At 41.9% G+C, this 26,098-nt stretch overlaps 1 protein-coding gene across 5 annotated transcripts in view; it reads right to left on the bottom strand.

The window, feature by feature from the left end:
• nphp1 (nephronophthisis 1) overlaps nucleotides 1-25,579 on the bottom strand; it is a 93,759-nt gene extending 68,180 nt beyond the window's left edge. For 4 of the 5 annotated variants that reach the window (XR_010017033.1, XM_063040712.1, XM_063040714.1 and 1 more), the window contains exons 1-7: nucleotides 25,442-25,579; nucleotides 17,324-17,382; nucleotides 12,277-12,337; nucleotides 7,184-7,329; nucleotides 5,277-5,472; nucleotides 3,552-3,653; nucleotides 2,228-2,394 (exon numbers count right to left, since the gene is read on the bottom strand). Coding sequence is in view for 4 of the 5 variants with exons in the window: in XM_063040712.1 (XP_062896782.1) it covers nucleotides 2,228-2,394; nucleotides 3,552-3,653; nucleotides 5,277-5,472; nucleotides 7,184-7,329; nucleotides 12,277-12,337; nucleotides 17,324-17,382; nucleotides 25,442-25,507 (797 nt within the window). In the remaining variant the exon portion in view is untranslated. The remainder of the gene's footprint in view (nucleotides 1-2,227; nucleotides 2,395-3,551; nucleotides 3,654-5,276; nucleotides 5,473-7,183; nucleotides 7,330-12,276; nucleotides 12,338-17,323; nucleotides 17,383-25,441) is intronic. The other variant, XM_063040713.1, reaches the window with a different exon arrangement.
• Between the last annotated feature and the right edge of the window lie 519 nt (nucleotides 25,580-26,098).

Raw genomic sequence — 26,098 nt, 5'->3', positions numbered from 1 at the left:
TACAAGCCAGGGCAGTACAATACAGAAGAGGAAGCTGCTGCCCATCCAGCAGGCTGCTCCCTTCCACACAGCTGATGAATCCAAAGGATCTGCAGAGACTGATACAGTTTGGCACCAGCAGCATCACAGGAGTTGCCAGTCAGTGTTAACAAAACGTAGGGACTCCAGCTCCATATTTTTCCTTGGGGTTCACTACCGAAGCCTTCCCTATGAGTGGGTGTAGCCACAAGGCAGCGGATGCTTGAGATCAGAGATTTCCTTCTCCTAGATGAGCTGCCAACCGTGGCTGACAAGCCCCATCTGCCTGAAGTGACTGGTTTTAAGATGCAAGTAACCCGCCTTTGCCCCTTCTCCTGTCAGAAGAACCAGTTCCACCGGACTTAGTAGCTAAGCCACATGTGGAAGCCAGAAGTTGGACTTGGTTGTCAGAGGCTATTTGAGATGCACACCACTGGGAGCATTTAATAGGTATGGGAGCTTATCTCCACTGTTCCCCCCCACCCCACCACCCTGGCTATGACAACTTAAGGAACTGTGTTGAACACAGAGAGCAAAACAGAGTGCAGACTTACTTAATCTGAGAACCCAGCAGTTTAGGAATATTTGCCTGGCTCTGTCCCTCTTTAAAATGAAATGGAATTTCCCTTCCATTACATAAAGAACATCTATGTCATTGTATATGCAGCCATATTCTACAAATTGTGGCATATGTATTTGTGTTGCAGAGGGTGAGCGTAGAACTAGTGTGACCTTCAACTCTAAAAACAGAGCAATTCAGGCAGATATACAAGGCTGGGACATTACTAAAAAACATTGATCTTTGTCAACACTATTTTTGAAAATCAACAACTCCAGGAACTCATTTCTTGGACAAATTAAAGGAGTATAGTTCATGCAAAATTGAAGTCTCCTCTCATTCAGCTTTTCTGCAGAGGATTGTTTCTTCAGGAAATTCTACTCCTCTGCCGAAGATGAAAACCAGAACCTAATGAGCACAGAAGAGACTGCAGATGTTTGAATCTGGAACAACACAAAAAGCATGGGAGGAATTCGGTATGTCAAGCAGCATCTATGGAGGGAAAAAGATGTCAATGTTTGTGTTGAGATCCTTCTTTCACATCAAGACACCTATCCCTCCTGGAAAGGGTGGAGACAACCATATAAAAAGGTGGAGTAAGAGCTAGCAGGTGATATGCTAGCTGTCTCCCCTATTCTTTACGGTCCAGATGAAGGTCCTCAACCCAAAACATCAACTCTGCAAAGCCCTACCCTCTACAAAATCTCCACATTTTTCCTGTAAATTAGCAACTAGAAGTGCACAAATACACAAAATGTGGCTGAACCTGCAAAATGACCTCCCTTCTTTTATATGCAACGTCTTAACTAATGAAAGCATGTATATAACAAGCCTTCTTTACCACCCTACTTGTGTTGACACTGTCAAGTTATGGACCTCCCTGGAGCTATGAGCTATATACACCCTACGATCCCTCTGTATATCAATGCACCTATGGGCCATTCCATTTATAGTAAAATCTGTTTTGTCAACTTTAATCTGTTTATAAGGCCTCAAAGCAACAGAATAAAGCACAAATTATCATTAATGGGAGCACATTCACAGAGACTACAAAGACTTGTTGTTTTGAGAAATAGACTATCATCCAAATGTTCAAGCAAACCTCTGAGGCTAGTTTGAGGAAATGTAGGAAAAGCTGTAGTGTTCAAACTGTGCTCTATCTGATGATGTACAGAATCTTCCACTGTCTAAAAAAAAGTGCTGGAGGAACCCAACAGGTTGGGCATTACTCAAGATTTCCAGCATCTGCAGAATCTCTTGTTTCTACAAAACCCAAGTTGTTTCCTTCCACAGAAATGGCCTCCCTTAATCTTAACCAATTTTACTTTGCAAGATACTTTCACTGAGTCATTTTATATCACAGTTAAAGCACAAAAATTGTTTAAATCTTTCTGTACAGTTTTTCCACACTCGACAACAGGGGTTCCCAAACTTTTTTACGCCATAGACGCTTACCATTAACCAAGGGGTTTGTGGGCCCCAGGTTAGGATCCCCTGCTCTACGATATGTGATCACCTTCCCTTCTCATCTATTTCTTTTCATTTCCCATAGCTATCTTTCAGTTTATTATAGCAGTCCAAACGCAAAATATCATATGTTTAAAGGAAGGAAGTGAACAATCTGGTACAGTACAATATTATGTATGATACCTCTGCACTTCATGTACTTTTCTTTTCATGTATTGTCTTTTAACTTCGTCTTCCTCCTCATCATCATCTTCATCGTCTTCATCCTCTTCATCCTCTTCGTCTTCATCTTCACTTTCCTCATCATCTTCAATATTATCCAGTGTTCCCTGACTCTGTTTGCTATATACCTATAATGCAGTTTGTGTTTGTACAAATTAAAATAAAACTACGTTTGGTCAAGTGCAATTTGAATCTGAACATAGTAATTTACCATAAATGAAATAATGTAAAAAAAATATCTATGTACTGGCCAGAAATGCACCAAATGAAATTAGTAAGCAAAGTACTGGAAAGATGCCTGCCAAGTTACAAGGACGGATGCTACTTATGAAGCCTGTGCTATTTTTGTGGGAGGCTACACCAGCAGTGGAACTATAACCTTGCACAAAAACTGCAGCATGGAACAGGTCTTGCCCTCTTTATATAAACAAAGAACATTTTTACTACAGCCATTCCTACAAAGGAAATCAGCTCAACAGCAACTTGAGGTCGGAGGAAGGTGGTGTGGAAAAAAGGAGCAATATGAGGTGGTAAGGATCAGACACTGAGGCAGTGGTGGGAAGAGAGGAAAACTATCAACAGATTGGGGGAAAAAATCAGGAATTATGGGATGGTGAAAGATGGTCAGGACATGCACCACATCTTGTTTCTATTACTATGCATACACATGGAAAAACCGGATCCAAAAAATCTATGCAGGTACATTACATGCTCAAAACAGCTGATGGTATTTAGCAATTAATTATATGTTAGGTGAAATGAATTTATTTTGAGTCATAATCTTTGCATTATGTAACACAATATCTAACCCAAATAATGTACTCATTTATCCATTTCCCACATGCTGTGTTATTTGTTTCACAGTTTGTGCATGGTACAAGCTTGATTGCTGATCCTACGCACTATATAGAATCCGTTCTGATCCAAAATTTAGAGAAGATATGAATGCTGTTTTTCCTGCTCTAATCAGTGCTAAAAATGCTATGACCAAACTCACAGAATAGCAGGATAATAATCACCCATCTGTAGATGTACCAAAAGATATCAAAGAGTCACATCTATTTACCAGTGAGACATTAATGGCACAGAAAGGCTATCACATTGCTTTGATTAAGTGTCAATGCATTCTGAAATGTTAATATTAATACGTGAAACTCTTTGCAGCTTATTGTCAACAGTATTACTACAAGTTCTTGTCCATTGGACAGTATAAAAAGTTTCTTTTGAGTGTTAGAACTCTAAAAATGGTAGCTACTGTACAAAATTAACTATAAAAAAACCTGACCTGTAAATAAGTTTTAGGAACTAGGCCTTCCTTTCCTTGACCATTTACTCCAAGCCACCATCCATCAGGATTCTGATTAAGGATTGTTATAAGATCGCCTTTCTGCATTATTAGGACAAATCAATAATATAATTAAACCAAACAACAAGCAAATATCTTAAATAGCTTAAGAATAATTTTCAGTCAATATAACTTTCTTCAGGGATATGCAAAAAATTATATCTCCTTAGGGGCCTTGCAAACTGCATTGGCTCTGCAGTAGAAATAAAGTGCATGAGGAAAAGGTGACCCAGTAAGGGGCAATGAAACATGCACCAAAAAGGATCTAGTACTTTCCGGCATATATGACAAATAAGCTCTTCTGGGCATCTAGCCGGGTACAGGTTTCAATTTTAACCAACTTTTCGATGACAAACTCTGCCATCTTCATCAGGGATGATGCCCAGACACGTCTAGTCCGGTGCTATCTATACCCCCATCATCCGTCCCTCCTGATTGGTTGAGGTTTCCACTGTGCCACTTCACTTACAATCAAATTCCAGTTCTTACTTAGAGCAAGACCTTCATCTTTGTTAAAATGCTTATCCTCTAGTTTTATTTCAATGGCTTCTTTCACCAGGTGGTCCCAAAAGCCAATGGCATGGCACATTAGTTTTGTGCCATCGAAGTCAATCCTATGGCCATTGCAAATGTAATGCTCTGATACTGCCGATTTCTCCGGGTACCCCAAAGATACACCTCCTATGTCCCATGATGCAGGTTTCTACAGTGCGCCTCATCTAGCTGATATACGCTGCTCCACATTTACAGGGAATCCTGTAAACACCAGCCATCCTGAGTCCCATGGTTTCTAGGAGGATCACCAGGATCCTGAAAAAATAGCAGATTTATACCATACACAAACGTAAGGAAGCTCAAATCCCAACTTATGCAGGTCAAAGATGACCTGGGACTCAGGACGGCTGGTGTTTACAGGATTCCCTATGAATGCCGAGCAGCGTGTAATGGCACATGGTGAAAACCCGTATCAAGGAGCATGGGAGGTGCACAGGTTTGGGTAACCTAGAGAAACTGGCAGTAGCAGAACACTCTATGCACAATGGCCATAAGATTGACTTCAGCAACACAAAACTACTGTTTTGGGACCACCTGGTGAAAGAAGCCATTGAAATAAAACTTGAGGAAAAGAATTTTTGAAAAAACAAAGGTCTCACTTTAAGTAAGAACGGGAATTCGATTGTAAAAATGTGGGACAGCAGAAACCTGATTGTTTGAGAACTAACCATTCAGGAGGGATGGACAACAGGGGTAGATATACTACTGGACTGGACATGCCTAGGCATCATCCCCGATGAAGATGTCAGAGTTTGTCATTGAAATATCAGTTAAAATCGATAACTGTACCCAGCTGGAAGCCTGAGAAAAGTTTATTCAACATGTACCAAGTCCATTTAGCTATCGAGGCATAAAGAAGCGTAGTCATCTTTTGAGATTCACAATCATAGTAAACTTATGAAACAGAAGACACACATCATGTCCATATCTTTGTCCATAGCACTGCAAGTCATAGCTCTTCAAGCTCACATTCAAGTACTTTGCATTCTAACACGCTTTGGGCAGTGAACATACTGGCAATGTTGAACTGTGAAGTATATTTGATACATATTTTACTCAAAACATGGTAATATTTTTCTCTTTTGTTATAATCAATACACAAAAAAATACCTTAAAAGACAGATCATGTTCTTCCTGAGCTTGAAAGTCACTGATGGTAACAAATAGATCAATGGCATCTTGATTATTATCAGATTCCACGTCTTCATCATTATCACTTTCATCCTTGTCATCTTCTTCTGCATCTTCATCCTCTTCATCACTCTTATTTCTCTGCTTTGCTGCAGTGGCCCTGCCCTTTGTGTTCCTACCAAAAGTGAATTAGCTATGTTATTTCCACAGGCTCAGAACTGCAAATTAAGCTCCAGATGCCATGATGCCTTCACTTTAGTAAGGCTGGGAAAAAAAGCAAATCAAAAATGGGTGAAAAATTACACATTTGATTTATGTTCTCTAGAAAACTTTTCCATACAAATAGTTCTTGGTTGACCCAAAGTGCATTTTAAATACTTGTATTATAATTCACTTCTTATCTTGAACTCTGCTGTAATCAGAATTGATCTCCAGCAAACAGCACAGGATCCAACAATGCAATATTACACATCCATTCTGAGCTGAAGAATTAACCTACTTTACATCATCTATGCCTCAGTAACTTCAATTACCAGGATGAAAAGTCCAAGTCTTTAGAGATTTTCCTTAAAGTTCGAATTTCTGACTCAAGTGACCTCAGTTTATCTCTCCACTGGCTCCATCAGTCTTTACGTAAAACATTCTGACACAAAATATCTAGACTGTTCAATATCAACTTCTGACACTGACTATATGCCACAAAAACTGGAAAAATAAAGCATAATACAGTACAGATGAGTGAATATGGAACTGAATTTTATAGCTTTCATTCTAAAATTTGTCCATTTTCAATCATTTCAGGTTTTTGAACAGCTTGCTCCTTATAAAATACAGCCCGGGGATTTATATCCCATTTTCAATTTAGCTTCCAAGGAAACATTTGTCATCTGCCACAGAGAGCCATCACAACAGTCTATCATTAACCTCTTAAACATTATTCATGCCCATTGAGGTTCAGCAATCTCATCAGGTAAAAACTCTTGCTTTTCTGGTGGTAAATATGCAAGTCAAAATGGAATAACAAGATAACATCACAATCACAGAAGGAAAACAACATCAGTTTTGGAAACCCATCATCCAATTTACATTTCCTCCATCTTGCCTCCCCACTGGTGATTTAATCTATGTATATCAACTTTGTACTGGGATTTATAAAGGAAATGTTACCAGTGGGAATTTGGGAGGAAGTCACAAATAAAAAACACAGAAGAAGCAAACTATAATAAAATGAGATAGGGCCAGACTCTTATGAATTAACGTGTATAGATTAAATAGTATTTGTTGATTTAATTGTACAACCTAGTCAACCCAGATTAATTGCTTTGGGTAGGAAAAGATTTAGCTAATGAAAAGTTTACTTCAATACAACCCTACTCCTACAAATCTGCTCCTCAGCTTTTTTTCTCCAGTCTAGCTGAAGGGTCTCGGCCCAAAACTTCAACTGTACTCTTTTCCATAGATGCTGCCTGGCCTGGAGAGTTCCTCAAGCATTTTGTGTGTGTTGCTTGGATTTCCAGCATCTACAGATTCCTCTTGTTCCTCCAATTTCTCTTGTTTTCAATATGACGCACACACTTCTATTAAAATGCATCAGGTAATCTCAAACTTAAGAAAATTACAGAACCCTCACCATTTCCAAGAATATTTATACATCTCCCAGGTATTAACCATCTATTGAATGAAAATTCATTTACATTGATCCAGAGCCACCTTTAACCAGTTGGTCACTTTACACTTCAGTCACAGTTACTTCATCCATTCCAATAAAAATACCATATATACCAATACAAAGATCTCCCTCATACATTGCCTGCCCAACAGAATTAGAAGTGTTAACATTCATCTGGAGTTAAAAGGCTTCTCAATTCAGTTTAGCAGCCCCTTACTTTGCAGCTTCCTCCATTTTCTGCTTAAGACGCTCTTTTTCCAGTCTCCGAGCAAGCTCTCGAAGCAATTCTGACATGCCTGCCAGTCGCCTCTCCTCAGCTCGCTTCCGCTGATCATAATTATTTACATGAGTCAGTTCATTTGCCTGAAGAAAAAGACACAGTCCTTGTGAGAACACATCTGAAGAGCACAAGAAGGTTTGCAGTTTTGTATTTAAGTGTGGGAGCTAAGTATGAGCTCAGTAATAGTACTTCAGACTAAACTTATTCCCTGTTCACCCTTGCAGGTGGGCATCAAAGATAAATGTTCAATTTGAACATAACATGGAAGTTTACCCTGTTTATCCTCAAATATTGCTGCAACAGGTTAGCTCATTATTAATTACTTCATGTAAATTGTAAACCAATTACACTTTGAAAGGTTATTTTTATTATATCAAAGATTCAAGATTCAAAGTACACTTAATATGAAAGAATATATAAATTATACAACCTTGAGATTTGTCTGCTTACAGGCAGCCAAAAAGCAAGTAATCCAAAAGAACCCAATTTAAAAAAATAAAGACCAACACCCAATGTGCAAAGAAAGAGGGGGAAAAAAACACAAATCATGCAGACAAAAAAAGTGACTAACAACATTACAAACCAAATTGAGTCCTTACATCTGAATTCCCGGAGTAATACCAAAACCTTGGTCTCAGTTCATCATATTAGCGGGACAAATCACCGCAAAGCTCGCAGACATGAAGCAAAGCAGCCAGGAAGTCTCACAGCATCAGCGCAAAATTGGCCCAACCCTCGCCTCCAGTTTCGACATCCTGCCCTTCCAGTTATCTGGGCTGGTGTTTAAATTGTCCAAATAGCAGATCATGCCTCACATTAAGAACAGGGTCCCACCACAGTGACAAGCTCTAGGCCTACACTATGCCACCAGCGATTCCTTCTGGGCCTAGACAACACCGCCCAGCCCAAAGCCATTCTCCACCTCTCCGAATTAGCTCGACGCTTACAGTGATTCAACCTTGCACTTGGTTTAGTTGGACAAGCATCAAAACCCCTCTATCTCAACTCCTCCTCGCCGAATCACTCCCTCCAATTACATCTGCGTCAATTTAGCAATGCACCAGCACGCTCATTCCCTCAAAATAGCATTGCCTTCGCTCGTCTCTTCATTGTTTGCAGTGATAGTTTACCACAATTTATTTCAGTAAATATGCTATTAATAATGTTTTAGTTGAATCTCTTGCCTTTCAAACTATCAGTAAGATGTCGCTTGCCTTTAGTAGCACTATCTTAAACCGAAGAGTCTCTCTACATTTATAAACTATATACATTGGGTTTACACAGCTATTTTTAATCTTTGGAAGTTATTATATAAATCCTTTTTTTCTATTGTATATTTTTTATTTTGCTTTCCCAGCCTTCAGAATCAAGGATAGTCATAGAATCACGTGACACAGAAACAGGCACTTCGGCCCACAATGTCTCTGCTGACTATCAAGTACCCGTCGATACTAATCACATTCACCAGCACTCAATTTGCAGACTTTTATGGCGTGATGATTCAGGTAATGGTCTAGATACTTCATTATTGTGAGAGTACCTGCCACCATCATTAACTCAAGACAGTGCATCCCAGTTTCCAACCAACTTCATCACATCTCCATCTGGTTGTAACTTACCCTATACCTATGCTTCTTTGTTTAGACACGTTTGCTTTGGGGTAAATGTTCCGCCTATCTATGGCTCTTATATTTTTGTATACCTCTATCAGCCCAACCCCCTTAGCCTCCTCCATTACAAAGAAAACAAAACCAGTCTTTCCAGTTTAATAACTGAAATGCTTCATCCCAGGAATTGCACCTCCACCTTTTCCAATGCAATCACACTTTCCTATAGTGTGGCATCCTGAACTGTACATAGTAACCAGCTGCTGCACAGAGTACTCCAACTGTAGTTAAACCATACAAGAACAACAATAAACTGATTTTTTTTTCCTCCATTCCCACCATCTTTTGTCTGGCTGCATCACAGCCTAGTGGAAACACCAACACCCTTTTACAGAAAATCCTACATAATGTAGTGAATATGGCCCACCATGGGTAAGGACCTCCCAACCACTGAGCATATGTACACGAAACACTATTGCAGGAAAGTATCATCATGGACTGCCACCAACCAGAACATGCTCTCTTTTTGCTGCTGCCATCAGGAAGAGGTACAAGAGCCTCAGGACTCACACCACCAGGTTTAGGAATAGTTACTACCCCTTAACCATCAGGCTCTTGAACCAAAGGAGATAACTTCACTTGCTCCATTGAAATGTTCCCACAGCCAATGGATGCACTTTCAAGATTTCATCATCTCATGTCCTCAATAATTATTGCTTATTTATTCATTATTATTTCTTCTTTTTGTATTTGCACAGTTTATTGTCTTCTGCAATCTGGTTGAATGCCCTAGTTAAGCAGTATTTCATTAATTCTGTTATGGTTATTCTTCTATAGATTTATTGAGTATATCTGCAAGACTATAAATCTCAGGGTTGCATATGTTGACATGTATGTATTTTGAAAATAAAATTTACCTTGAACTTTTCCATGCCGCTTAAGTTCAGTCTCTAGAATGTGTACTTTTACAAACTTCACTCAAAAAAGTAAGTAAAATCAAGAAGTTCTACAACATACTTAAAACCAAGCAGTAAAGTATAACATAACTTAGTTGCTCCAGCAAGTAATAAGGCAATATTAGTTCACTACTACCATGCTCCAATCCCAATTGTATGCTATTAAGACATGCCATTCCAAAAAGAGAAGAAAATTTACTGTGAAAAGAGATGTAATTGTGTGCAATCAGCTAGAAAGTTGATTGGCAAAAGGGATACAGAGCTGGAGAAGGGAGACGATCATGGGACGGGAGGCCTAAGGAGAAAGAAAGGGTGAGGGGAGCCCAGAGGAAGATGGGGAGCAGGCATGGAGTGATTGTGAGAGGGAGAGAGAGAGAAAAAAAGGGGGGGGGAATAAATATATAAATGATGTGATAAGAAGGGGAGGAGGGGCATTAACGGAAGTTAGAGAAATCAATGTTCATGCCATCAGGTTGGAGGCTACCCAGACAGAATATAAGGTGTTGTTCCTCCAACCTGAGTGTGGCTTCATCTTGACAGTAGAGGAGGCCATGGATTGACATGTCAGAATGGGAATGGGACGTGGAATTAAAATGTGTGACCACTGGGAGATCCTGCTTTCTCTGGCGGACACAGCGTAGGTGTTCAGTGAAATGGTCTCTCAGTCTGTGTCGGGTCTCAACAATATATAGAAGGCCACACCGGGAGCACCAGACGCAGTATATCACACCAGCCGACTCACAGTTGAAGTGTCAACTCACCTGGAAGGACTGTCTGGGACCCTGAATGGTGGTGAGGAAGGAAGTGTAAGGGCAAGTGTAGCACTTGTTCCGTTTACAAGGATAAATGCTGGGAGGGAGATCGGTGGGAAGGAATGGGGGGGGAACAAATGGACAAGGGAGTCGTGTAGGGAGCGATCCTTGAGGAAAGCAGATGGGGGGGAGGGAAAGACGTACTTGGTGGTGGGATCCCGTTGGAGGTGGCGGAAGTTAGGGAGAATTATATGTTGGACCCGGAGGCTGGTGGGGTAGTAGGTGAGGACAAGGGGAACCCTATTCCTAGTGGGGTGGCAGGAGGATGGGGTGAGAGCAGATGTGCGTGAAATGGGAGAGATGCGTTTGAGAGCACAGTTGATGGTGGGGGAAGGGAAGCTCCTTTCTTTAAAAAAGGAAGACATCTCCTTCGTCCTGAAATGAAAAGCCTCATCCTGAGAGCAGATGCGGCTGAGACGGAGGAATTGCAAGAAGAGGATGGCATTTTTGCAAGAGACAGGGTGAGAAGAGGAATAGTCCAGATAGCTGTGAGAGTCCGTAGGCTTATAGTAGACATCAGTAGATAAGCTGTCTCCGGAGATAGAGACAGAAAGATCTAGAAAGGGGAGGGAGGTGTCGGAAATGGACCAGGTAAATTTGAGGGCAGGGTGAAATTTCGAGGCAAAGTTAATGAAGTCAACGAGCTCAGCATGCGTGCAGGAAGCAGCGCCAATGCAGTCATCGATGTAGCAAAGAAAAAGTGGGGAAAGATACCAGAATAGGCTTGGAATATGGATTGTTCCACAAAGCCAACAAAAAGGCAGGCATAGCTAGGACTCATATGGGTGCCCATGGCTACACCTTTAGTTTGGAGGAAGTGGGAGGAGCCAAAGGAGAAATTATTAAGAGTAAGGACTAATTCCGCTAGACGGAGGAGAGTAGTGGTAGAGGGGAACTGGTTAGGTCTGGAATCTAAAAAGAAGCAGAGTTTTGAGACCTTCCTGGTGGGGGGATGGAGGTATATAGGGACTGGACATCCGTGGTGAAAATAAGGCGGTGGGGGCCAGGGAACTTAAAATTATCGAAAAAATTCAGAGCGTGAGAAGTGTCACGAACATAGGTGGGAAGGGATTGAACAAGGGGGATAAAATAGTGTCGAGATATGCAGAAATGAGTTCGGCAAGGCAGGAGCAAGCTGAGACAATTATTTTGTGTTGAGGCAATGGGTCTACCTGGACAGGCAGGTTTGTGGATCTTGGGTAGGAGATAGAAACGGGAAGTGCGGGATGTGGGAATTATGAGGTTGGTGGCAGTGGATGGGAGACCACGGTTATTGTGTTTTATTGTGTTATTGAAAATACATTCCTCTTTCAAGACATTTTAATTCAAATTAATTATCCTAATTTGGGGGTGTTTTGCCCAGAGATTGTGAAATGTGCTATAAAATTAGTAATACTATATATTAAATTGAGAAAGAGAAGTTAGTTTAATTGAAATGCAGGATTTTCACTGGAAATGTTGTTTTCCCTGGAGTGAAGGAGGCTGGTAGAGGAGAGAGCTAATAGAAATATGCAACAGTTATGAGGGATATGAACAACGCAGATAGCAAAAAACTCTTTCCTCATTGCAGAAGTGTCTAAACAAAATCTGAAAACTGGAAAATAAATGACAAAAAGTGGAAGAAATTATTGTCAACAACTTAAATTTAAACTTACCTTCTTTAACTTGTGCAGAGTGTCCAAAGTTTCATCAACAGATTGCTTTAATTGAAGACAACTGTGTAAAAATCAAAATATCCGTTAAAAGCAATTGATATGTACAAAACCATGAAAACCATTAAGATGACAACGTTAAGCACACATAAACATACTTGTATGATGTTTATTGCACTTTCACCCAAAAGTTGAACCTGGCATGCTTTGCAATAACCTTACAATGTAACATCACCAAAACGAACGAACAGAGGGGTGCCGGAGTGCAACAAGAGATCACGAAGAATAAATGGTTTTACTTTTAGAAATAAACAGTTATTGAACTAGACTGTCTTCAAGTTCTGGCTTTCTTCTCTCAATGGTGCAGAAAAAAAATTGAAGTGTATACTACTAAATAAAAACCCAAGATGGATAGACAAATTAGAATAAAAATGTGCAAGCTTTTGCAATAGTGGATTTTCGTCACAACAGGTAGGTGTAAAATAGCGCTGCGGTGGTAAAGGGATTGTTATGAAATATAAGCAGTCCCTAAATTGCATCAGGAGTCTGTTTGTTCCTGAAGTAAGTCAGATTCATCCATTTCCTCTAGCTACCCGTAGCGTATGGCTTTACATACGCTTGCTGTAATTCTTTCAGTCCATTTAGCATTCACCCTAACACCACCCGTAATTAAACTAATGGAATATATACTGTATAACACAAAATATTTTGTTATTACTATCTGGTAAAATGCTATAGCAACACTGTATATGGGACTTAATTTCCATAAGTCAGATCATCTGCAACCTGGGGAGCATATGCATGCAGTAATTTTAAAAAAACAGTCAAGCTGTGGCCCGGCAAAGGAATAAAGGAAAATAATAAGATGGTGTGAAAAGACATGAGGCCTGTTATCCCCACTTGACAATCCATTTGACCATCATAGTTTTCCATCCAGTAGCAAGTATTAAGAAATGGAATAAAGCCATGCAATGATTTTATTTACAAAGATGATTTGCCTCCTTAATAAACTAGATGGCATGAAGAAACTTGGGAAAGTACTATGAAAGACAGCTTAATGGAATAGTGAAAAGCTTTAAATGTATAAGTCTATTTAAAGTTTCTTTAAGGTTGTTATAGCCAGGGGTGGTAGTGGGGATAAGCGCCCAGTACCTATTAACCAAGTCCAGCTCCTGGCTTTCATGTGTAGCTTAACTACTAAGCCCGGCAGAACCATTTCTACTGACAGTCACTTCAGGCAGATGGGCCTCGTCAGCTGTGGTTGTCAGATCATCAAAGAGAAGGAAAACTCTGATCTCAAACCTCCACTGCCTTTCAGCTATACCTAATCGTGGGGAAGGCTTTGGGGGTAAACCCCAAGGAAAAATGTTGGCGTCCCTAAGATAGTCCTACGTTGAGTTCAACACTGACTAGCAAACGTTGCAATGCCGCTGGAGCCAAACAGTATCAGCTTCTGCCCTTACTTTGAGTTTATCAGCTGCATGAAGAGAGGGAGACTACTACATGGGCAACAGTTATGTTCCATGAAATTTAGCACAACTGGAAGGAAAGCTGTAAACAGAAGGAAGGGAAACTTGCACCGCAATCACTCAAGGCGTGAGACTACAAGGTGGAGAGGATCAGATTCTGATTGTCATTTACTGAGGCAAACACATTAACTGTTGCTTTTTTCTACTGGAGCTCACTTACTAAGGAAATATGTTGTGCAATACAAAAGTGAAATGGCTTAAGTTATGTAAAGCAAACGATAAATTAGCAAAACTTACACTATTTTCACAAATCTTCAACAATTCTAACATATATTCAATAGAAAGGGTGCAAGAGGGAGGATAGGCAGGTGATAGAGAAGGGATGTGCTCAGACCGATGGTTTGAGATGTATCTACTTTGATGCAAGGAGTATTATGAACAAAGTGGATGAGCTTAGAGCGAGGATCAGTACTTGCAGCCATTACAGAGACTTGGATGGCTCAGGAGCAGGAATAGTTGCTTTGAGTGCCAGGCTTTAGAAGTTTCAGAAAGGACAGAGAGGGAGGCAAAAGCGGTGGGGGCATGGCACTGTTGATCAGGGATAGTATCACAGCTGCAGAAAAGGAGGAAGACATGGAGGGATTGTCTACAGAGTCTCTGTGGGTGGAAGTTAGGAACAGGCAGGGGTCAATAACTCTACTGGGTGTTTTTTTATAGACCACCCAACAGTAACAGGGACATCGAGGAGCAGATAGGGAGACAGATTCTGAAAAGGTGTAATAATAACAGGGTTGTCGTGGTGGGAGATTTTAATTTCCCAAATATCGATTGGCATGTCCCTAGAGCGAGGGGTTTAGATAGCGTGGACTTTGTTAGGCGTGTTCAGGAAGGTTTGACACAATAAGTAGATAAGCCTACAAGAGGAGAGGCTGTACTTGATCTGGTATTGGGAAATGAACCTGGTCAGGTATCAGATCTCTCAGTGGGAAAGCATTTTGGAAATAGTGATCACAATGCTATCTCCTTTACCATAGCACTGGAGAGAAATAGGAACAAACAAGTTAGGAAAGCGTTTAATTGGAGTAAGGAGAAATATGAGTCTATCAGGCAGGAACTTGGAAGCATAAATTTGGAACAGATGTTCTCTGGGAAATGTACGGAAGAAATGTGACAAATATTCAGGGGATACTTGCATGGGGCTCTGTATAGGTACGTTCCAATGAGACAGGGAAAGGATGGTAGAGTACAGGAACCGTGGTGTACAAAGGCTGTTGTAAATCTAGTCAAGAAGAAAAGAAGAGCTTATGAAAGGTTCAAAAAACTAGGTAATGATAAGAGATCTAGAAAATTATAAGGCTAACAGGAAGGAGCTGAAGAAAGAAATTAGGAGAGCCAGAAGCGACCATGAGAAGGCCTTGGAGGACAGGATTAAGGAAAACCCCAAGGCATTCTGCATGTATGTGAAGAGCAAGAGGATAAGACATGAGAGAATAGGACCAATCAAGTGTGACGGTGGAAAAGTGTGTATGGAACTGGATGAGATAGCAGAGGTACTTAATGAGTAATTTGCTCCAATATTCACTACGGAAAAGGATCTTGGCGATTGTAGGGAAAGCATCAAGTTGGATAAATCACCAGGCCCGGACAAGATGTACCCCAGGCTACTGTGGGAGGCGAGGAAGTAGATTGCTGAGCCTCTGACAATGACCTTTGTATCATCAATGGGGTCGCGAGAGGTTCCAGAGGATTGGAGGGTTGCAGATGTTATTCCCTTATTCAAGAAAGGGAGGAGAGGTAGCCCAGGAAATTATAGACGAGTGAGTCTTACTTCAGTGGTTGGTAAGTTGATGGAAAAGATCCTGAGAGACAGGATTTTTGAACATTTGGAGAAGCTTTATATAGGAATAGGAATACATATATAGGAATAGTCAGCATGGCCTTGTGAAAGGCAGGTCGTGCCTTACAAGCCTGACTGAATTTTTTGAGGATGTGACAAAACACATTGATGAAGGTAGAGCAGTAGATGTAGTGTATATGGATTTCAGCAAGGCATTTGACAAGGTACCCCATGCAAGGCTTATTCAGAAAGTAAGGAGGCATGGGATCCAAGGGGACATTGCTTTGTGGATCCAGAACTGGCTTGCCCACAGAAGGCAAAGAGTGGTTGTAGACGGGTCATATTCTGCATGGAGGTCGGTCACCAGTGGCTTGCCTCAGGAATCTGTTCTAGGACCCTTACTCTTCGTGATTTTTATAAATGACCTGGATGAGGAAGTGGAGGGATGGGTTAGTAAATTTGCTGATGACACAAAGGTTGGGGGTGTTGTGACAGTGTGGAGGGCTGTCAGATGTTACAGCAGGACATTGATAGGATGCAAAACTGGGCTGAGAAGTGGCAGACGGAGTTCAACACAGATAAGTGTGAGGTGGTTCATTTTGGTAGGTCAAATATGACGGCAGAATATAGCACTAATGGTAAGATTCTTAGCAGTGTGGAGGATCAGAGGGATCTTGGGGCCTGAGTCCATAGGACACTCAGAGCTGCTGCGCAGATTAACTCTGTGGTTAAGAACGCATATGGTGCATTGGCCTTCATCAATCATGGGATTGAGTTTAGGAGCAGAGAGGTAATGTTGCAGCTACATAGAACACTGGTCAGACCCCACTTGGAGTACTGTGCTCAGTTCTGGTTGCCTCACTACAGGAAGGATGTGGAAGCCATAGAAAAGGTGCAGAGGAGATTTACAAGGAGGTTGCCTGGATTGGGGAGCATGCCTTATGAGAATAGGTTGAGTGAACTCAGCCTTTTTTTCCTTGAAGCGATGGAGGATGAAAGGTGACCTGATAGAGGTGTATAAGATGATGAGAGGCATTGATCATGTGGATAGTCAGAGGCTTTTTCCCAGGGCTGAAATGACTAACACGGGAGGGCACACTTTTAAGGTGCTTGGAAGCAGGTACAGAGGAGATGTCAGGGGTAAGTTTTTTATTCAGAGTGGTGAGTGCGTGGAATAGGCTGGCGGCGATGGTGGTGGAGGCGGATAGGATAGGGTCTTTTAAGAGACTCCTGGACAGGTACATGGAGCTCAGAAAAATAGAGGGCTATGGGTAACCCTAGGTAATTTCTAAGGCAAGGACATGTACGGCACAGCTTTGTGGGCTGAAAGGCCCGTAATGTGCTGTGGGTTTTCTATGTTAGAAAGCAGTGAGATTTTAAGATCATTTCTTATTTAATTGCTTATTTACTGACTCTGTTAAGAAAGAAGCAAATAGCAAGATCCTGGTTGTGGGAACATGACAATGGAGCAGTAGGTAAATAATGAACAAGGGGACAACAAAACTGTGCGGAGTTACAGATAAGTGAAGAAAGTTATCATCAACAGCACACTTTGTATAGCAAACTTTTATGACAGTAGGTAATTTTGAATATTTTCTGCCTTGTAATATAACAAGACATCAGGAACTGTACTTCACTACTTCAACGCATATAAAATAATATTTTTTCCACAATGGCACAGTACTTAAAGTTGACATTCAAATTTTGTTATAAAAGCAAATACTAAAACAACCCAAGAACTTACCTCTGATAAGCTTCCTCTCTCTGTTCAGGACGTTTAATGTTCTTTAGTAAGGCATCAACCTTAATGGAATATGGAAATATAATTTGCATGTGTACACCATAGAATGTCTATTACAGCACAGGTGGAGGCCACTGAGTATGTATTCTGACTTTTTAAGGGCCAATCCATCCCTTTGCTCTTTCCCCATGGTCCTACTGCCACAACAAGTCAACAGCAGCCTGGCTCATCATTCTGCTCTGGACCACCTGGAAGACAGCAACTCGTAGGTCAGGCTGCTGTTCATCAAATACAGCTTGATGTTCAATTCAATCATCCCATCCAAACTTATTATCAAGTTCCAAGACCTGGGCCTCTGCAGTTGTACAAGGCCTTGGTGAGACCACACCTGGAGTATTGTGTGCAGTTTTGGTCCCCTAATCTGAGGAAAGACATCTTTGCCATAGAGGGAGTACAAAGAAGGTTCACCAGATTGATTCCTGGGATGGCAGGTCTTTCATATGAAGAAAGACTGGATGAACTGGGCTTGTACTCGTTGGAATTTAGAAGATTGAGGGGGGATCTGATTGAAACGTATAAGATCCTAAAGGGATTGGACAGGCTAGATGCAGGAAGATTGTTCCCGATGTTGGGGAGGTCCAGAACGAGGGGTCACAGTTTGAGGATAGAGGGGAAGCCTTTTAGGACCGAGATTAGGAAAAACTTCTTCACACAGAGAGTGGTGAATCTGTGGAATTCTCTGCCACAGCAAACTGTTGAGGCCAGTTCATTGGCTATGTTTAAGAGGGAGTTAGATATGGCCCTTGTGGCTACAGGGGTCAGGGGGTATGGAGGGAAGGCTGGGGTGGGGTTCTGAGTTGGATGATCAGCCATGATCATAATAAATGGCGGTGCAGGCTCAAAGGGCCGAATGGCCTACTCCTGCACCTATTTGCTATGTTTCTATGTAACCCCCTCTGCAACTGGATACTCAACTTTCTCAAGGGCCATCCTCAATCAGTGAGGACTTATGACATCTCCTCTTCACTGACGATCAATATAGGCACCTCAAGACTGCATGTTTACCCTCCTTCTCTACTCTCTGCATATACATGACTGTGTGTCTAAGCATAGTTTCAATGCCATCATCAAATTCACTGATGATACTACTATTGTTGGACAAATCATTGATGGTAAAGAATCCGCTTACCAGAGCGAGGTAAGTCACCTGTCTCGCTCAACATCAACAAAACTACAGGGCTGATTGTTGACTTTAGGAAGGGGAAGGAGGGCAAACATCTACCAGTTTACATTGGGGGATTGGCAGTGGAAAGATTCAGCAGCTTTAAATCGTTGGGTGTTATCGTATCAGATGACCTGTCCAACTATTCTAATACATCTTATATTCACTCTCTCAAGGACCTTCAAATATTTCCCCTGACTGGTGTTTAGTAAAGATTCAGCAGAATTTCCCTACTTTTGTATTCTATCCCTCTATTTAGAAAGTCCAGGATACCATGCTTCAATAACCATTTCCTTAATAAAGTCCACTGCTTTCGAACACATACTTCCTCCATCATGACAATACTTAACTGCGCTATTTTGCCTGCATTGTTCCTCTGAATCCTTTCTTTAAAATTATGAGACTACACACCTTTCTCTGCCACTATTTTTCCACTGAGTAAGCAATATGAATTCTTTTGCAATTTATTGCAATCTTCTTCAGTATTTTGAAATACAGTGGATTCCAGTTAATTGGGCCATAGGTTAATCAGAGCAGCCACTTATTTATGACAAGTGTTAAAGAACAAAAACTAATCAAGAAAATAGCTGGGATTCCCTTTGTTTATTTGGGACAGGAGACTGTTGCTGAACGGATTCTAACTAGCATCAGTCATGTGCAGTTGTGTGACCATTAGATTCGACACCATGCTTACAGTAAACAGTTGCATGTGTTTGTGTTCAAAAAGCAAGTTAGGAACTAAGAAGGTGAAGGCATCGACAAATGTTACAATGAAAATGAAGATTTGGAGAATGCAATCACAGACATCCCACCTCTCCTGGAAGTTCCGGGAGTCTCCCGCATATTAATAGTGGCTCCCTGATGCCTGCAAATTATATACAATATCATGGAAATCAATTTTTTTGAGAGTGAGCGAAAGCAAAAGAGAAAGCGCGAGAACGACCACGAGAGACAGCGCGCGTGAAAGAGAGCGAGAGCAAGGAAGCGAGACCGTGCGAGCGAGAGAGAGCGGGAGAGAAAGCAAGCGAGAGCATGACAGCGACCACGAGAGAGAGAGAGAGCAAGCGAGTGAGAGCGTGCCATGGGAGAGTGTTCCAAAAAAAGAAATTATAAAACGTACGTCACTCCAGACTACCCTAAAGTGTACCCTTGCCTAATAGGGGTCAAAAATAATGACAGTGTTGCTCACTGCGCTGTTTGCAACAGTGACTTTTCTATTGCCCATGGTGGGTTAAAATGTAAAAGATGTTGAGGTGAGTTTAACAGGTGCCATTCGTTTATTAGCATAGCTAACTTTATTTAAACTAGCTGGCTAGCTGCTAAGGAGCTACTCTATTGCAAACATACCACCTCTCCCGGAAGTTCCGGGAGTCTCCCGCAAATTGATGGTGCTACCTCCCTGAAATAAGTTTTTGCAGGGTGGCATGTCTACAATCATTGAAAGCATTGTATGAAGATGGTCCATTATCTACACTTAGTATCTGCGCTAATTTTGTTCATTTACAGCCTTATGCCGATGATAATAAGGAATACAGGGGCATCTTCTACAGGTTACACCCTTTATAAACTTTATAAAGGGACATGAGAAGGTTAGAGGAATTGTTAGGATTAGATTTGTCAGAACCCAAAATCGATGGGATTGTGTCAGGAAAGTGGCTACAACAATTGAGGCCAATTATGTGGCAGCCCACCAGCTCCAACTATGCAGGGATGATAACTCTCCAGCAACCAGAGAACAACCATCATGGATATGGAGGGCTCCATGGATACGTGGAGAAAAGGACCATGAGTAATGCCTCGCCAGCTTCAGCGTAGACTCCTTTCCCGGATAATACCTTTTCATTTCATTGACTGTTCATGGAGGGCCAGGGATCTAGTAGAGTGCAGACAAGTAGTTAGTTTGTGAACCCACGTGCTTTTTAGTTGAGACAATAAAGGTTACTTGTTGGTAAATATAGATTATCTGTGCCTCACGGATCATTATTACAAGGGGCAATTCTTATAACAATACACTAGGCGAATTCCTCCACTAATAACTATTAGGAAATAATGCAGTTTTATAGTACTGTAGTAGTATTGGTAGTGTTCTAATTTGTTCTGTATTTCTTTAAATATATAATTTGTTACTCAGTTAAATGGTAGTTTGTCTTTTTTTTATACCTTTTAAACTATTTCTACGAAAATTTGGCTATTAGAGGGAAACACTTAATTGGGCCAAAATGTACTGGTCCCAATATGTTCGAATTCACTGGAATCCATATTATGCACATTTTGTGAATGATATGGATAATCATGAAAGGTGACAACAATGGAACTAATGAACACAAAAAGGATAGTGATAAATTTTCTAAAATAGTTACACAGGTTTATTTGCTGTTTATTTTTCCTGAGGAAGCAGCATTACCAATCATTGGAGAAGGCAGTGCAAACAATTGCAGTGACCAACATCCCGTTGCACATTTAGCCACTGATAGAAAGGAAAATCACATTCACATGGAGCTCTTTCATCCGTACCAACCAATTCCTGCCTTATGCAACAACAAAAAAAATTCCCGGAGGAACACAGCAGGTCAGATAGCATCTGTATATAGATTTTCATCCTTTATGTATGTTAGATGCTAATCACCAGTGCTATTCCTTTTTAAAGAAAATTACCTTCAGACAACTCTTGGGACAGCACAGTAGCATGGGGGTCAGCACAATACTTCACAGTACCAGTGACCCGGGTTCAACTCCTGCCATTGCTTGTAAGGAGATTGTATGTTCTCCCTGTGACCGTGTGGGTTTCCTCTGGGTGCTCTGGGTTCCTTCCACAGTCCAAAGACATACCAGTTGATAGGCTAATTGGTCATTGTCAACTGTCCCATGACTAGTCTAGGAATAAATGGGACACGCTGGTAGCGTGGCTCAAAGGGGCAAAAGGGCCTTTTTGCACTGTATCTCAATAAATAAATGATAAAAGACCTTTTCTTAGACTTCTCTAAAGGTCTAGGTAATTCATTTGCTTGCCCTGTATTTTGTTTTTGCAATAGAGATGGTCCAAAAATACAAGTTATTGTTGCTGTTTGAAACACAGAAATTACTGAAGAGAGAAAAAGCACAAGGTTACACAACATAATGGAAGGACTGATACTGGGATCCTTGCTGGTTGTTATATACGTCAATAATCTAGATATAAAACACAGGAGGTATGTTTAGTAAGCTTGCACAAAACACAAAAGGTTCCAGAATGAGGGTGGTAGGTGAAAAAATAGCAAATAGAATTTAATCCTGAAAAAGGGGTAATGCCTTTCAGGAAGGCTAATAAGAAAAAGATAAATAATTGAATGGTAGGACCCTATTGAGTACTGGAGTTGGGATGTTACGTTGAAGTGGTGAGGCCTAATTTGGAGTATTATATGCACTTTTGGTCACCCACCTACAGATGAGATATAAATAAGATTCAGAGTCCAGAGAAAATTTACAAGAATGCTGCCAGATCTGGAGGATGTGAGTTATAAAGCAAGATTGAATAGGTTAGAATTTTATTCCCTTGAAATTAGAAGATTGAGGGCAGATTTAACAGAGGTATGAAAAATTATGAGGGATATAGCAAGGGTAAATGCAAACAGGTTTTTTCCACTGAGGTTGGGTGAGGCTACAACTAGACGTCATCGGTTAAAGGTGAAACTTCTTCACTCAGAGGGAGGCAAGAGGGTGGGATGAGTTGCCAGTGCAAGTGGCGGATGCAATTTTGATTTCAACTTTCAAAAGAAACTTGGATAGGTACATGGATGGGAGGACTATGGTTTGGGTGCAGGTCGACTGGACTAGGCAGTTTCAATGGTTTGATGCAGACTGTATGGATGGGCTGAAGGACCTGTTTCTGTGACTACAGTATATAAAGTACTGAAGAACATGGGGACATGTCCAAAGATTCCTGACAGCAGATAAAGTGGTTAAATCAGCATATGGGATACTCACTTTAATTTGCTTTGTTCCAAGTAGAAAGATTATCATACAACATTAAATAACATTAGCAACACAAAATGCTGGAGGAACTCAGAAGGTCAGACATCGTCAATAGAAGTGAATAAACAGTCGACTCATCAGACTGAGACCCTTCTTCAGGACAGTGCTCTCTCTCTCTCTCTCTCTCTCTCTCTCTCTCTCTCTCTCTCTCTCTCTCTCTCTCTCTCTCTCTCTCTCTCTCTCTCTCTCTCTCTCTCTCTCTCTCTCTCTCTCTCTCTCTCTCTCTCTCTCTCTCTCTCTCTCTCTCTCTCTCTCTCTCTCTCTCTCTCTCTCTCTCTCTCTCTCTCTCTCTCTCTCTCTCTCTCTCTCTCTCATGTTTTTAATATAAATATTAAGTAGGCCACAATATAATTATACTGATAAAGGTGCACAGGAGATGTCACCTGGGACGGAGCATTTCAGCTACAAGGAGATAGTACAAGACTTGGCTTTGTTTTCCATGGAGCAGAGGTGGGGGGTGGGGAGCGGATACAATATAAAATAGGCTTAGGCAGAATCAGAGACTCTTACAACACTTACTAAGTGTTGGGATGAACACTTGAAACGCCATCCCAATGCTGGAAAATTAAATTGGTGTAAGTCAACGGTCCCCAACCACCGGGCCACAATGCATGTGCTACCGGGCCACGAGGAAACGATATGAGTCAGCTGCACCTCTCCTCATTCCCTGTCACGCCGACTGTTGAACCTAAACGCACACGAGGGCATCAGTCGGTCATTAACCTACAACTACTCAATGAGTAAAAAATCAAACGTTGCTGAGAGTTTCTTTGGAAGAGACAGTAGGGGCCATAAAAGGCCTAACAATGATGATAACGCAGAGACAGCTGAGGGCAAATACGACGAGTCGTACATAAAATATGACTTTATTGTGACCGATGACTCACATGCTCCAAGCCCCCCTGTGTGTGATACGTGGAGACAAGCTGTCTAATGAGGCAATGAAGCCCTCAAAACTGCTTTGGAACCTTGAGTCCAAGCACCCTGCACTTAAAGACAAACCCGTTGAGTTGAGTGGAAAAAACGTGAGCAAGCGGGACAGAAGCAAGTGCTGACAGCCACCACCTCCACAAATGCTGCTGCTCTGAGAGCGTCGTACCTAGTGACTAGCCATATTACTAAGGCTAAGAAGCCTTTCACTGTTGGTGAAGAATTGATTCTGCCTGCTGCCAAGGACTTGTGCCGTGAACTGTTGGGAGAAGCTGCAGCTAACAAGATGGCACAGGTTTCTCTTTCAGCTACCACAGTTTCACGGAGAATCGATGACATAACGGAGGACATCGAAGCACAGCTGTTGGAACGGCTTAGCGAGTCTGGTTTCACTACCCGAGTCAAAGAGGTTGTTCCTGAATGCCAGTCTACACACAGTGTCACACACAGGGAAATACTGGCTAACTGAAAAATGTCAACTGATCTTAACAGCGTATTGAGTGATGTTGTTGAGGTTATCAATCACATCAAAGCAAAAGCTCTTAACTCATGTCTGTTTGAGCAGCTTTGTGAGGAAATGGATGCAGAGCAAGAACGCCTTCTCTTACACACTGAAGTCAGGTGGCTATCAAGGGGAGAGCCCTGGGCAGGGTTTTTGAGTTAAGAGTGCAGCTACAGAGATTTCTTTCAGGAAAAAAGTCACCACTGGCAGCACACTTCAGTGACGAGGAGTAGATAGCAAAACTCGCTGATCTGTGTGACATCTTCAACCTGCTCAATGAACTCAATTTATCACTTCAGGGGAGAATGACAACTGTCTTCAAGTTGGCAGATAAAGTGTCTGCTTTCACAGCCAAACTGAAACTGTGGGGACGGTAAGTGGACAGGGGCATATTTGACATGTTCCCAACATTAGCTGGGAATTTGGGAGAAACTGAGGCTCACAGCTGGTGAGCGAACACCTATCTTCGCTGTCGACAGAATTCGATCGTTACTTCCCAACCGCAAATGACCCAAGACGTGCAAAGGAATGGGTCCGTGACCCACTTGTAAATGTCTCCGGTAAATCATCCATGTCAGCGCGGGAAGATCAACTTCTCGAGCTTGTAAATGACGGTGGGCTGAAAGGTATGTTTGACATAACATCTCTGCCGGCATTCTGGATCAAAGTCAAGGCTCAACATCCTGAGATAGCCACGAAAGCACTGAAAACTTTGCTTCCATTTCCAACATCAAAACTAAGTTAGGGAATAGACTTGGACAGAAGGAACCCCCTTATGACTTATAATTGACCTATCACTAAATTCATGCCAGGAAAATATGCGCTGTGTGTCCAATATTAAATTCAATACATAAACCCTTTTAGAAGCAAAATTGAGTGTATTAGCCACTGACAAGTGACACAACCTACATTCCGGTCGTGATTAACACCACCCCCGCCTCCCCCCGGTCGGCCGGTCCGCAAGAATATTGCCAATATTAAACCGGTCCGCGGTGCAAAAAAAGTTGGGGACCCCTGGTGTAAATGGTCAGTGAAAGTGGACAGCACCTTGTAGTAAACCGAAGGGGCTACTTCACCATGCTCCGAATTGCCACAGTAACTAATTTCTGGCAGTCTTCAAGAGAGCAAGCGAGGAGTCGAGAACAGGCAACGACCACCATCACCCCTTCCTTTTTACTCGGATCCACTCGTTCACTCAATTTCAATGAAGTTTTATTTAAGAAAGTCACGTAATATAATTAAAACAAATTGAAGCGGGTGATGTTGCACAGGGGGGGACAAATCTGAATCAGGGACAAGATTCGCCGCTGAAGTGATGGATACTGCGAGACCCAGCACTCCCTGGTGTCGGCCTCAGACCCGCGGACTGACAGTAACCACGGCGCCCAGCCCCTATTCATGGTGGGGCAGCGTTCGCTCCCCACCCCCGCCCGCCTGGTCTCACGGAAGCCGGTACCTGGCCCTGCAGGTTGTTGGCGGTCACCTGCACCAGTCGCAACGACCCTTTCCGCAGGGAAGCCATCGCACAACAGCCCCGATTCCAAGGCCTCCGCCGCCGTATACCGGGAAAATCGCCTCACGGCGTCACCATGGCAGCTGCGTCCAGCTAATGACGTAACTACGTAGGGGCCAACGTGTTGGAGTACAAGGCGTTCCCCTTTCCCTCTCCCACTAACTTCAGGCAAATTGTCATCTTTAATTGCAACGCGATAATTTCGTTAAGTGTACTTCTTCAGCCCTTTTGAAGGGTCTCGACTGTCCATTTACCTCCATAGATGCTGCCTAAGTTCCTCCAGCGTTTTATGTATTGCATCTGAGTTTCGATATTGCTGGCCATTTTAATTCTCCATCCCACTCAATCTGTGGTCTCCAGCACTACTACAAACAAGGCCTAAATCAAACGTGAGGAACAGCACCTCATCTTTCATCTGAACGCGTTGCAGTCTTCTCGACAATGTACAATTGCCCACCTCCAGTGAACTCACTTTCTATAAGTATCATAACTGTTTTAAGTTATCCATCTGTGATGTTAGCTCAGCTTTTATTGTTCCATTAGTGCAGCGACTTTCCCAGTACACGGCGGCGGAGACCTCGGCATTTCACATTTTACACT

The sequence above is a fragment of the Mobula hypostoma genome, chromosome 2, assembly GCF_963921235.1.
Source record: "Mobula hypostoma chromosome 2, sMobHyp1.1, whole genome shotgun sequence".
NCBI lineage: Eukaryota > Metazoa > Chordata > Chondrichthyes > Myliobatiformes > Myliobatidae > Mobula > Mobula hypostoma.
Note: the sequence above shows the minus strand (reverse complement) of the source record. Positions and strands in the feature narration are given on the sequence as shown.